Raw genomic sequence first — 15149 nt, 5'->3', positions numbered from 1 at the left:
TCAGTCTCACGGGAGACAGCTACATAAGTCAACAACTGCCACAGAGAACAACTGAAGCTATGAAGAGGTCAACACAGGGTCCTATGGGACCACAGACAAGTCCTAATCCAGGCCGATGGTCGGCAGAGGGAAGCATCCTAAAAAGGGATGCAGAAAAGCCCTAATGAGCTGTTCCTCCACTGATTACCCAATACACCTTTTACAGCTCCTCTTATGGTCATCCAGTTCTGTCTTTGATGCTTCGTGCATGTACAGTCTATCCTCATTATTTGTGAATTCCACATCTGCAAACTCGCCAATTGTTAAAATGTACTTTAATCTCAAAGTCAATACTCATCGCAATTTTTTGGTCATTCACAGACACAACCAAATCGGTGAAAAACTTGAGTCTTCTGATGCACACATTCCCTGAAGTGGAAAAGCTGGTGCTCTGCCTTCTTGTCTCAGCTCTCGTACTGTGAACAAGTATCCTCGTCACAGTCTACCTAGTGCCACATTTTTCGCGTTTTGTTTCTGGTGATTTCACTGTTGAAACTGGCCCCCAAGCACAGGGCTGAAGTGCTGTCTAGTGCTCCTAAGTGCAAGAAGCCTGTGATGTGCCTTCTGAACAGAGTATGTGTTACACGAGCTTAGTCCAGGCATGAGTTATAGTGCTCTTGGCAGTGAGCTCAGTGTTAATAAGTCAATAACATACACTGAATAAGGTGTTTTTAAACAGCAGCACACATAAAACAAGGCTACGTGTTGATCAGTGGATGAAAATGCTGTGACCAAAGGCTCACAGGAACTTAACTCTGTATTTCCCTTATAAGCAATGGTTCAGTATCCACTAATTCAGAGGTCACAGCAATGTTACAGAACATAACTACCACAAATAACAAGAGTCAACTGTACTTTCTTTCCCTTGAGGGTGGAAATCAGATCTTAGCCATCATTAGTGCCTCATATGAAATAGGCATCATTAAACATTTAGGTCTTAACTGAGAAGTAAATGAATAAATTTTTTCTTTCATGTAAATGCCTTGACTTCAAAATTAAACAGGGACCACACAGTTTAACAAAGGCTGGGCGCTAAAACAAAACACTTCATTTCTTTACAGCTTCAAAATGACCAACAATGGCTTTCACCAACATGCTTACCATTTTTGTTCTTCAGATTAGGGTCCGCTCCACTTTTTAGAAGCTTTAAGGCACATTGTTTATGAGCCCGATAGGCGGCACAATGCAAGGGTGTATTTCCTAACTGATCCGAACAGTTAACAGCAGGAGGATTCGGCCTGTTGAGCTGACAATTGAAGAAATACAATGCAGATTACATATCAAAGACAGACTTTCTTCCATGAAACCCATGATGGTACAGTATAACTGAAAATTCAGGCGGACCCTCATGCCCCAGAGCCTGATAAGCAGTGGGGCTCCTTAGCATCTCAACTGTCAGTGGCTTCCTGCTCACAAAATCAGCCAACCCACGTCACTCCCCATGCTGTCCTCAAGCTGCCACGGAATCTCAGGCCCCACGCTCCTCTGACAACACACACCACACACTACACCAGGGCCACCCCACTCACCCCTGGACACTGGGATCCCACTAAGATTCTTTCGCCCCTACCAGTCTTGCAATTCACACTTGTGACAGCAAAATTACAAACTGGTCTCCCACAGTCATTGAGAAGCATTAAAACCATAAATGTGGGCTTCCCAGGTGGTGCAGTGGTTGAGAGTCCGCCTGCTGATGCAGGGGACACGGGTTCATGCCCCGGTCCGGGAGGATCCCACGTGCCGCGGAGCGGCTGGGCCAGTGAGCCATGGCCGCTGAGCCTGCGGTCCACAACGGGAGAGGCCACAACAGTGAGAGGCCCGCATATTGCAAAAAAAAAAAAAAAAAAACCATAAATGTTAAACATGTAAATGCTAAAGGTCTACTGAATTTGTTGTTCCCAGCTGACTCCTTTAAAAAGTTCTTTTTAAAGGAGTCTCCATTTCACAAAGTTTAAAATATGTTTTAGGCACTATACTTGGAAACCAGAGAGGCCTTTTCAAACGAGCTGAAGTAACTTTAAGGCAAATGGCCGTGCTTCAGTCTTGAATTTAGACCACATTCAGAGTTTTGTGTTTAATGAGACTATTTTCAGGAAATGGAAACTAGAAAGTAGGTCTCCTAAGAAGAAAAAGAAATGGGTAAGTTTTCAGGCTGTTCTAACATGATATAAATATTTCAAAAATATTGTCCCTTGTTTGTATGTTATTTTCTAGAACTATAGCATACCTTTCAGAAATAATTGTTCATCAAAATTAGAGAAAGGTATTCCTTTATAGGATCTTATATATTATATGCCAATTTTAAATTGGATTAATCATGAAGAAAAAAAACTATCCTTAAATATTTACCATGAAAAACTAAATTCTTAACCATTAGGTTTTCAAGTAGAAGTGGGGTAGTAAATCAGAAATTCAGAGAAAAATGTAATCATTTAAAATATATCCTGCTTAAACTATTACCATGCTGTGTTTTCAGATATTTAAAGACTTCTGTTCTATTATTATGATCTTGAGTATTCTAGTCCCACAATTTGACTACGTTATGAACTCAACGTTAAGTAAAAAATTGCCTCAGCTTTTCTAAGCAAATTGTCTGAATTAGGCACAAGAATAATTTGTGAAAATTCATGTTTAAGTAGCAGTTACCCTTTCGTTTGTTTGTTTTTTGTTTTTGCAGTACGTGGGCCCCTCACTGCTGTGGCCTCTCCCGTTGCGGAGCACAGGCTCAGCGGCCATGGCTCACGGGCCCAGCCGCTCCGCGGCATGTGGGATCTTCCCGGATCGGGGCACGAGCCCGTGTCCCCTGCATCGGCAGGCGGACTCTCAACCACTGCGCCACCAGGGAAGCCCAGCAGTTACCCTTTTTTATATATCTTGAAGGTATTCGCTTATTTGTTTCTAACTGGGGCAGTCGCTTAATGTTTTCAATAATCTTTTACCTGGAAAGTGAAATACCTATATTTCCAGGGAAAAACTGTAGTCCTTTGATTATGTGAAATGCTGATTTAAATGGGCCTCCTGCAGTAAAACTTGTAAATAAGGAACTATCCCAAATTCAGTAGCTATTTACTGTTCCATCTTTTTTTCTTAATATCTTAATAAATTTCACACCTTTCCGGAAAAAAAAAAATTCCCTGCAGAGTAAAGAATACATTTGTTTTTGTTTTTACCAGAGCTGTGAGTTCCGCTGTTCTGCCTTCTCTTGCTGCTGCTAAAAGTAATTCTTCAAGCTTCCTTTGTTGAGTCCTTTCTACAGCTGCGAAAGGAAAAGTACATATTATTCTACTTCTAGTCTGGATCCTATTAGCAAATTTATCACAAAGATGTATAGAGAATAAAGTGATCATGGTAAGAAAAGTCACAATGTTTTGAACTGTAATTCAAATGCTGTTAGACTGTACTGTTATTCTCACTGCCTTTATTTCAGACTACAGAGTTCAATTTCCCTCAGGTTCAGATGAATTTTTGTTTTCAATTCAGAGGTCCTTAAGTACATTACTCACGACAACACCCAACACAAGTAATTATGAATTACTTTTGCATGCTGAAATACTATTACATATGTGCCTTGGAAAGGTAGATAAGTGGGGAGAGGTGCTCATACCTTCCAGAACCTTAGAATGCAAAAATAATAAGAAATAGCGTTGGTAGGAAGACATACACACCATATAAATATATTTAGGTTTATATATACTTACATACTTCTATATAAGAACATTTTATTTCTTTAACAAACACTCTAGCACTTACTATGTGCCAAATACCTTTCAAAACACTTAAACAATATTAACGCATTAAATCCTCATAACTACTCTTTGAAGCGTTACTATTTTCACAATTTTATAGATGAAGAAACTGAGGCAGCAAGAGGTTAAGGAACTTAACCTAAGCCACACAGCCGGGATGTGGAGCAGCTAGGACTTGACCTTCGGCAGGTGGGTTCCAGAGTCCATGCTTTTACCATGACTCTGTGCTGCTCGTACTTGCAGGGAATGAGAGCAGTCTGATTTAAGGGACGAGAGTATGTAATAAGGTCTCATTTCTGCTATGTTTGAGTTCTGTTTTGGCTTACAGAAAAGAAACAATTTCATAGGAAGGCTTAATAATAATCCCCCTTAAAATATGTGTACAGTGTCCTGTGCAAAGGCTGCAAGGGAGGAACTATAAAAGGTTTCCTAGGTCTCCCCGAGAAATAATGAACATTTATTAATAGTTAGTAATGACTATGCGCTAACAGTTGTTCAAGACACTACGCATGCCCTTGCATTTCAACTACAGGAAACACATAGCTTGAATACAGGAATAGCTGGAACCAGTTTAACTTCGTCTTAAGAACGGACTAACATTACCTAATATACCATCATCTTCTTTTCTCACATGGTTATTTCCACACCCACTCCTTCCCTCTCCACTTTGGAGGAAGGCTGCCACGCCTCCACACATGCTCCCAACACTGCTTTCTTTTGCTGGGATTCATGCTCTTCAGTCTTTCCTCTAAGGCCACTGGACTGTAAGCTTTGGAGAACAGTCACGTCCCCACCCTTCCCTACACACCTGTACTACCGCATGTGTTACCTGGAGCTGTAATTTATCCCTGCAGTCATTCTCGAAGTCAGGTGCCTGTTCTTACTCTTCTGTGTATCCTAGACATTTATGACAATATCTGGCACAATGCATATCTAGCCAATAAACATTCACTGAATAATCAATGTTTAATAATGTTTGTTCTAGACTTCAAGGATGGGTGGTAAATGTTTCTCTCTAGATTGTCTAGGCTCATCAATGAAGGAAAACTGGATTTGGAGTTGAAAACCCTGCTTGTGTTCCTGTCCTGTGTTCCTTCTGGACACTGAAAGAAGACTGCTGATCCAGCCTATAAAAACAAATATTCCAATTTGCGGACTCAAGGCTTCTAGAGTACCCATAATGTTCTGTTCCTTGACATGGGTGCTGTTTACATGCATGTGTTTCCCTTGTGAAAACCGCAAGCTGTGCATTAATAATGTGTACTTTTATCCATATATTTTATACCTTAATAAATGTTTTTTAAAGCAAATACTCCATCCCCAAAATAATTTGTCTTACAAATTTTATTTTCATTTTTTTAAATATTTATTTATCTATTTATTTATTTATTTTGGCTGCATCCATATATCTATCTATCTAACTATCTATTTATTTTGGCTGCCCTGGGTCTTAGTTGCGGCACTCAGGATCTTCATTGAGGCATGCGAACTCTTAGTTGCAGCACGCATGTGGGATCTAGTTCCCTGACGTGGGATCAAATCTGGGCCCCCTGCATTGAGAGTGCAGAGTTTTACCCACTGGACCACCAGGGAAGTCCCTGTCCTATATATTTTAAATTTGATATGACTATAAATTAACTCTTTGTCTTTCTTTTCAATCAGAATCCAGAGTTAGTAGGGATCACAGAGATCATGAAGCCTAACTCCATCCTGATAAGACACTTACATACACGCCCAGCGTAGGTCAAATAGCAGTACACTTCAAATGCAGGCGAGAACCTACCAAATGTATACTTCATTAACAACAGAAAATCACCCTTTTGCAATCTCTATAGTAAAGAGTGATTCAGGCAAGAATTATCAACGAATGCTAAAATCACTGATTTAAAGTGATTTTATCCTGATTCCAGGATATTTACATGGTCTCAGTTTTTCTCCCCAAGGATTATTTATTAATTACAAAAGGGGGAAGGTAGCTTAACAGTGGACCACGTAGTGATCAGAGATAATTTCACCAGTAATGGAACAGAATGACATCATGTACCTCCTAATATGCACTGGTATAAAGCATAAAACCTTATCCTATGCCAAGTACAACCTATGGCAAAATGAGTATACCCTGAATCAATTACATGAGACAAGAAAAGCCCAAATTGAGGGGCATTCTACAACAGCGATCTTGTGATAATGATGTTAAAGCTCATGAAATTGATCACTATATTGTGATTATATCAGGAAACATCCTTGTTCTTAGGAGATACATACTGAAGTACTTAGGGCTAAAGTATCATTATGTTTGCAAATTATTCCCTAATAGCACCACAAAAAAAAAATTAAAAGTAAATAAATAACATTAAATAATATATAAAAAGGTAAACCAGATGTGGCAAAATGTTAATGACTGGTGACTAAGTGCAGATATACAAGTGTTTGTTGTACTATTCTTGAAACTTTCCCATAGGTTGGATATTTCTCAAAATAAAAAAAAGTCAAACGATATGTAGAAGAAGGTACACTAGTCCTCTCTAGTGCCTGACAAGTAGAAATCTACCCTCTTCCAAACACTTCTAATCATGGGAAACTCACTACACCTTTCAAGGCAACCCAAGCCATTATTATAATACACTGGACCCAAAGATAAACTCCCTGGCATGCCATCAAGTGGATCGTCAACTGGCCCTGGTCGGCCTCAAACAAGAATACCCCTCTTCCAATATAACAGTTCTTAAGATACTCAAACATGATTCTGTTGTGTCTACTGATATCTGTCTTTCTGGGGTGAAACATTTCCTGTCTCTACATGCATTACCCTACAATTGGGTTTCTGGTCTACCTGTGGTCTTGGTGGGTTGTGGATGTACTCCCTGCAGTCTGATCCATTTAATGCACTATCCACAAATGATATCACACCTGGCTAAGGTGATCTCATCAGAGCAAAATCTCTATTTCTACTTCTATTACCCCAGCTAGGACCATACTGTAGCTGATAAATCATAAGTGCCCATCAAGTCAACTAAGCCCTTGTCCTTAGCACAGTTGGGTTTTGGTGGCTGTGAGAGTGGGTACTTATGCATGTCTTTACAGCTAGCCCCATTAAATGTCAACTTGTCAGGTGAACCCAACATCCCAGTCTGTCAGTAGAACGTCAGTTCTGGGTTCTCATCTTATTACAAATAAAATAATAGAACAGGATCAAAGACAGTACCTAATCCTCCCAATTAGATCATAATTTATTAAAGGGCAGGGATGACATATAATATGATCAATCTCCTCAAAATCACATAATACTGAGCCTTACAGAAGATGTTATGTGTTGATTTGTTTATTGAAAATGAGAGGGTTCATTTTAAATGCAAGAGCGAGTAGAGACGTTGATCTAAAGGTGTCTGACAAGCAGACAGTATCTTGTAACTAAAGAAACAAGGGAGATTTTAGGTTTCAAGGTCAACTGGAAAGTAATAAAAAGCAAGACCTTGCTTCGTACATAGATAAAAATACTAATAACAAATAAATCAACACCCTTGAAGTACAAAATTATCTTGCCCTTCTCTGAATTGCAAAGGAAAGAAACAAAGGATGTGTGTGAAACTGAAACTCTAATTCAATACCTTTATTCATAAAGTAGTAATTAAGAAATCTTCTCTTCTCAGGGACATCCCTGATGGTCCAGTGGTTAAGAATCTGCCTTCCAATGCAGGGGACACGCGTTCAATCCCTGGTCAGGGAACTAAGATCCCACATGCCGCGGGGCAACTAAGCCCACGCGCTCTAGAGCCCACATGCCACAACTAGAGAGAAGCCCATGTGCCGCAACGAAGACCCAACGCAGCCAAATAAATTAATTAATTTAAAAAAATGTAATCTTCTCTTCTCTACTATAGAAATACTACCAAAAAAATAATTACAGCCAAAGCCCTGGATATTTGGGGGATAATCCTAACAAATGAACGCTTCCCAATGTAAGCATCAAAGTATTTTTGTTTTAAACTATTTTTAGAGAAATCCCTAATCTGTCTTCTTAAACGTAACTGAATCTTTGAAGTTCATCTAACAATGAAGCTGATCCATGAAGAATTTACTGTTGGCTGCTGTACTACAATGAAGCCCTCAGGGTAATGGAGCCGGCCAGAGCTATCTTCCCCAATATCAAATGACTCCCAGTAGCTACACCTCTTATAGTTTCCCTGTCCTGCGCTCTGTATTCCTTCATTATCATGCTTCTGCAGCCTTTCAGCCATACTCCCTCATGTCTCTAATTTCTACTTTTAATTTTGTTGGAGATTTGATTTTTAAAACTCGCCATAATCTTATATAAAGAATTTAAAAGCTCTGCGGAAACTCTCATATAGTTTTATGTCTAATCAGTGACTTGCAAATTACATTATCTTTAGACCACAGGCTTGGTGTCATCTATTTTGGCACCTCAGAAGCCATTTCTACTTCTATTCTGGACCGTGTCTATAACGAAAATAAATGCTGTTTAGATTAAGATCCATAATATTTACCTTCAAGCATGTTTCTGATTTCTTTGTCATGAGTGACTTCCTTTGCTGTCTGTCCATTCCCATTAACAACAGTAGTATGAGCATTATATTCTAAAAGAAGCATTACCAACTCCTAAAAAAGCAGAGAAATTATACACTTTATTATATTATAGCCCTTTTTCAAATTACTAATTACTACTGAGTTTCTTCTACAATAGAAAGAATGACTAGGTAGGAATCTTTATATCACTTCAGTTCTGTCTGCATTATTGTGGTTCCTTAGTATTCACTTAAATTGACTACTACAATTCAACTAATTGTAGTAATGACTGATGGACTGCCTAACAGTTGCCAATCCACAATTAAACGGACAACCTCTGTAATTGATTTTTAAAGTAAAGTACCCGGTTATTTTACCAAGTTGATTCATGCGGTCAAAACTAAATATGAGTTAACAAAGCCATTATTTAAATTAGTAATTTAAATTAGATAATTAGAGCAGATAATACATTCATTTAACATTATTCCTCCAAGAAATGTTGAAAACAAAATAATTTCCTCTACAGACTTAGATTTTTTAAAAATTAATTATGATGTTTATAATAAATAGGACATTATTTTCTGAAGTGATATAGACTGACAGGATACAACACTATCAAAGGGATGCTTTATAATGAATCAAATGATCTCCTGAAGTCAATATTCAACAACGGAGCATAAGCTACATCATTCATATTTACTCTAAGTGGCTAACAGCTCTTTTAGGAATTTTTATAGTAAAAAATGTTTAAATACATATCTAAACACAGACAGGAAGAAAACAAAATACTCATTGTCCTAGTCACTCCATGACCACTACAAACATTTTGGAGGGTCTCTTTCTGATCATTTTTCCCTTGCATAAGTTTGAGATTTTTTTAACATAATTTTATTTATGACATAATTGCTTAAGTTATACTCCTTTTGCCTAATACATCAGTTTCCAGGATGTTATAGTGTCTATAAACATACTTTTCACTGAATATTATTCTATAAAATGTACTACCGCATTTTACAAATAGAAAAACTGCTAAGAAGTCTAATATTTTAATAAATTCTTATAAAATATCTTAGCATTTCCTATCATTTTAAAGGTAACATTTTGGAAGAAGTGTTTTCATAGTTTATGTAAACAGTTCATATTAGTAAAGAAAGTAGAAAAACCCACAGAATGATAGAAAGTATTTATAAATCATATATCTGATAAGGAAATTGTATCCAGAATATATAAAGAACTTTTACAATTCAACAAAAAGACAACCCAATTGAAAAAATGGTCAAAGATAAGGAAGCGCAATCAGAAAAGGAAATTAAGAAAAACAATTCCATTTACAATGGCAACAAAAAGAATAAAATGCTTAAGAATAAACTTAACCATGGAGGTGAAAGACTTGTACACTAAAACTATGAAATATAGCTCAAAGAAATTAAAGAAGATATAAATAAGTGGGAAGACATCTAGTGATCATGAATGGGAAGACTTAATATTGTTGAGATGTGAACACTACCCAAAGCAATCTACAGATTCAATGCAATCCCTAACAAATCCCAATGATGTTTTTTCCAGAAACAGAAAATCCTATCATAAAATTCACAATGAATCTCTAGAGATCCCAAATAGACAAAACAGTAATGAAAAAGAAGAACAAAGTTGGAGATCTCACACTTCCAGATTTCAAAACTTACCTCAAAGATAAAGTAATCAAAACAGTGCAATAATGACATAAAGATAGACACAGAGACCAATGGAATAGAAAAGAGAGCCCAGAAATAAACTCTCACATATTTGTTCAAATGATTTTCAAGATCATTTGAAGGGGAAAGGACAGTCTCTTCAACAAATGGTGCTGGGAAAACTGGACATTCACATGCAAACAAATAAAGTTGGACCTGTATACTTTACACCACATACCAAAATTAACTCTATTAGGATGAAAGACCTAATAGAAAACCTAAAACAAAAATCTTAGAAGAAAACATAAGAGAAAAGCTTCATAGCAGTCATTTCTTGGAATATGACACCAAAAGCATAGGTTAAAAAAAAAGAAAGAAATTGGACTACATCAAAATTAAAAACTCTGTACAACAAAGCACTATCAAGAGAGTGAAAAGGCAATCCAGAGTGGGAAAAAATATTTGCAAATCGGGTATCTGATCTAGGATTTATATCCAGAACATGTAAATAACTCCCCAAACTCAAAAACACCACCACCACCAAACTATCCGATTTTAAAAATGGGCAAAGAATCTGAAAAGGCTACATACTGTATGTATGTGACATACATATGGAACTATGTGACGTTCTGGAAAAGGCTAAACTATGGAAAAGTAGAAAGATCAGTAGTTGCCAGGGATTTGGGTGGGAGGAAGGATGAACAGGTGGAGCACAAAGGATTTTTAGGGCAGTGAAAATACTCTATACGATATTATAATGATAGACACGTATCATTAAACATTTTGTCTAAACCCAAAGAACATACAACAACAAGAGTGAATGCTAAAGTAAACTATGGACTTTGGGTGCTTATGATGTGTCAATGTAGGTTCATCACTTGTTTTAACAAAGAAACAAAAACGAACCACTCTGGTGGAGCATGCTGATAATGGGAGAGACCATGCATGTGTGGAGGAGGGCATACGCGGGAAATCTGTATCTTCCCCTCAATCTTGCTGTGAACCTGAAACTACTCTACAAATTTGCCTTTCAAATACAAAAAATTTAAATAAATGGGCAAAGGATTCAATAGACATTTTTCCAAAGAAAAATGGCCAATAAGCATATGAACAGATGTTCAACATCACTAATCATTACGGAAATGCAAATCAAAACCAAATGAGATACCATTTCACAACCCTCAGGATGCCTAAAATGAAGAAGACTGACAATAACAAGTGTGATGAGGATGTGGAGAAACTGAAACCTTCATGCAATGCTCGTGGGAATGTAAAACGGTGCAGGTGCTTTGGTAATCAGTTTGGCAGCTCTGCAAAATACTAAACAGAGCAATGCCAAGTGGTGCAGCAATTCCACTCCTAGGTACATACCAAAGAGAAATGAAAACATATGTCCACGACAAAAATCTTGCACATGAGTGTTCAAAGCAGCATTATTCATAATATCCCAAAAGTGAAAACAACCTAAATGTCCATCAACTGATAGTTGGATAAATAAAATGTGGTATGTCCATACAATGGAATATTATTGGGCAATAAAAAAGAATGAAGTACTGATATATATTATAATCATGGATGAGCCTTGAAAACATTATGTTAAAAGAAGCCAGTCACAGAAAACCATGTATTATACGCTTCCATTTATATGAAATGTCTAGAATAGGTAAATCTATACAGACAGTAGATTAGTGGTTGCCAGGGCCTGGGGGGAAGGGGTAATAGGGAATGACAGCTCATGAGTACAAGATTTCTTTCTGGGATGATCCAAATGTTCTAAAATTATGTTGATAGTTGCACAAGTCAACATACCTGAACTACTGAATTGTACATGGGTGACTTGTATAGTATGTAAACTAGATCTCAATAAAGTGCCTATAAAAAGACAGTAGAGATATTCAAATTTGGCACCACATGGCACATTCGAGTTAAGGAATGTTATTTCTCAACCTACCTCATCTAGTTGTTTTATACCATCTTTGCAACTGTACAGTGTTCTAGTAATTAATTGTCCTGATTTGAGTTTCAGGAAGGTATAAGAATTAATGTGGAACCTGGCTGACATAAATCCTCAAAGGGCTGGACTACAGAAAATGGGCAGAGGGAATGGTATGCACAGAGGTAGAGAGGTACCTTTAAGAAAAGAGAATATGCTTCGATTATGTGGCAACAGGCTACAGGGGGAAATAGGGCAGACTTTCAGAGTTGCTATATGCAATCTCAGGGGTTCAGACTGTCCTGAAGGGAAGGGACACCTCTTAAAGGTTCCAGAGGAATGACTATCAGACTGCAAGTTACAAAAAACACCTGTCCACCCTGTGAAGAAGATTAAGAGCAAAAATTCTCAGGGTGTGGTCCCCAGACCGACCTGTATGTAGCATCAGCATCACCCATGAAATTGGCAGAAAGGCAAGTTCTCAAGCCCCATCTCAGACCCACTGAATCAGAAATGCCGGGGATGGGGTCCAGCAACTTGTATGTTAAGCATTTAAATACAAGCGCTCAGGCAGGGGAAATCATCATCAGAAGTTTTTATTCATTAAATCAGAATTAGAAAATAGAAGGCACCTGAAGAGACCAGTGGCTGGATGTCTAACTCGAGGAACATGAATGAAACACCCAAACAGAGAGCTCACCACTGATTTTTAATACCTCAGTGGGTAGAAGAGGTTTTAACTTTCTTCAAAGGTCTGTTGCAGTATTATGTTTAGAAAAAACGTTTTTAAGCCGAACTGTGCTTCTCTATGCCAAAATTAAAGATCATCCTGCCAGGACTTCCCTGGTGGCACAGTGGTTAAGAATCCGCCTGCCAATGCAGGGGACACGGGTTCAAGCCCTGGTCTGGGAAGGTCCCACATGCCGCGGGGGAACTAAGCCCGTGTGCCACAGCTACTGAGCCTGAGCTCTAGAGCCCGCAAGCCACAACTACTGAAGCCTGCGTGCTCTAGGGCCTGTGATCCACAAAAGAAGCCACCTCAATGAGAAGACCACGCACTGCAACGTCCCTGCTCAACACAGCTAGAGAAATCCCGCGCGCAGCAACGAAGACCCAACGCAGCCAAAAATAAATAAAAAATTATATGTAAAAAAAAAAAAAAGACCATCCCGCCCCCTTTAACAGTTTGTACACATACCAAAGGATTAGTTGTCATCTTCCTCTTCATCCCTCAGGATCTAGAATTCCTAATCTAGTCCTGAGAACTCCCTGGTGCTTTTACACAAAATTCCAGCTCCAACCACTTTTCCCTCACAAGTTCTCCTTGCATCAACTGAATATGTGGCTCTCCTCTGAACTTTCTGCCAACTCTCCACATTCTTACTAACTATTCACTTAACATACTTAAGCCCTTACATTGTACAAGGTCCTCCACCTGTCAGGGAAAACACTTAGGTAATGAATACTGAAGAGATCTGAGAAAGTGCTGACAAAAATCAGAGCTGAGATCAGGATACTGACTGGGACATCCCTGGACATGGTGGAATTGAGAGATTAGAAAAAAAAAAAAAAAGCCATTGGGAGACAGAGCAGTCCAGGTAAAAAGCAATGAATATGTTCTCAAGCAGAGACAGTAAAAAGGAGGATTTAAAGGGACAAGTACTTCAATGACCAATACAAATATACTGCATAAGGAGCTCGTGTGAAGGAAGAGGAGTCCCATTTTAGAAACATGAAATTCCAGATATCTGAGTGGCGAGTAAGGAGCCAAAACATGCAGCTAAACAGAAGACTTGGACACCTGGAAGGAAGTATGAGGTCAAAATACAGATTTCCAAATAATCCCCCAGGAGAAATAATGAAGCCTTAAGAGTGGATGGGGGCTTCCCTGGTGGCGCAGCGGTTGAGAGTCCGCCTGCCAATGCAGGGGACACGGGTTCGTGCCCCGGTCCGGGAAGATCCCACATGCCGTGGAGCGGCTGGGCCCGTGAGCCATGGCCGCTGAGCTTGCGCGTCCGGAGCCTGTGCTCCGCAACGGGAGAGGCCACAACAGGGAGAGGCCACAACAGTGAGAGGCCCGCGTACCTCAAAAAAAAAAAAAAGAGTGTATGGGTTTCTCAGGGGGACAGTTTCAAGAGAAAAGAGAAGAATGGTTTAAAAAAAAACAAACAGAGGAACACCTACAATGAAAGGTAAGGAAAATGAACAAGCACAAACAGATAGGAATCAGAAAAGCAGCCAAAGAGGCAGCAGTAGAAACAGACCGTGTGGTGCCTCTTCCCAGAGAGATCAGCTCTGTTGGAGTGCAGCTATGGAAAACAGAAACCTTAAAAATAGTAAACCACTGAGGAACTTTAGGAAAACATTCAGTTAACAGGTACAGTCAGGACCCAGACTACAAAGGATCAAAATAATCAGGTGCTAAGGAAGTTGAAAAAGGAAGTGTAGACACATTTTAATAATATTTTATAAAAAATCAGAATAAGGACAAGCATCTTGCTCAGAGTAGGTCTCCTTGCCCACAAGGTCTCTTCAAGAGCAAGAGGACACGGGGAATCAGGAGAGCTATCTCCAAGAAGTGGTCATTCATGATGTATATGACTATATTCAAAGACAGTACAAAAAAAAGAAAAACACAGGACCCTAAGTGGCTCAAGCTAGCATAGTCATAATAATGGACACTCAGTATTTATTTAACCAGAATCTAGCTGCAGATTAAGAGAATGAGAATGAGGTTTTAGTGGGGATTAAGGCAGGGAGAAACAAATAATCAAATGCTTATCTTCCAGAAGTAAGCCAATAGAAAACCTAAAATTAAAAAAAAAAAACAAACACAACAAAAAACAAGAATCAGTGACATAAGTATATTATTTAGAAACATGAAAGTTAAAAAAAAACTGAAGTAACAGCTGAAAATAATAACATGGTTGCCTCTAGGAAAGTGTGACTCAGAGTGGGCAGGCGTGGAGCAAAGGTCATCAGTTTTTCATTGTAAGTCTCAGAATATCACTTGACATCTAAAATGAAATACACATGCACGTGTGTCTGTCATACAGAGTGAAGTAAGTCAGAAAGAGAAAAACAAATATTGTATATTAAAGCATATATGTGGAATCTAGAAAAATGGTACAGATGATCTTATTTGCAAAGCAGAAATAGAGACACAGACATAGAGAACAAACATGGATACCAAGGGGGAAAGGAAACGTATGGATACCGAAGGGGATAGGGGAG

General features: G+C 38.6%; 1 protein-coding gene across 7 annotated transcripts in view; it reads right to left on the bottom strand.

Annotated features, from left to right (window-relative positions):
• Positions 1 to 15149, bottom strand: part of OSBPL1A (oxysterol binding protein like 1A) — a 208648-nt gene that overhangs the window by 160317 nt on the left and 33182 nt on the right. For all 7 annotated transcript variants that reach the window (XM_029219688.1, XM_029219679.1, XM_029219714.1 and 4 more), the window contains 3 exons: positions 8291 to 8402; positions 3210 to 3295; positions 1141 to 1285 (listed from right to left, as the gene is read on the bottom strand). In XM_029219688.1, coding sequence (XP_029075521.1) covers positions 1141 to 1285; positions 3210 to 3295; positions 8291 to 8402 — 343 coding nt within the window. The remainder of the gene's footprint in view (positions 1 to 1140; positions 1286 to 3209; positions 3296 to 8290; positions 8403 to 15149) is intronic.

The sequence above is a fragment of the Monodon monoceros genome, unplaced genomic scaffold (genome assembly GCF_005190385.1).
Source record: "Monodon monoceros isolate NGI ecotype Baffin Bay Population unplaced genomic scaffold, NGI_Narwhal_1 Super_Scaffold_1, whole genome shotgun sequence".
NCBI classification, from domain to species: Eukaryota; Metazoa; Chordata; class Mammalia; order Artiodactyla; family Monodontidae; genus Monodon; species Monodon monoceros.
The sequence above is the reverse complement of the archived record's forward strand: the minus strand, read 5'-3'. Positions and strand labels throughout refer to the sequence as shown.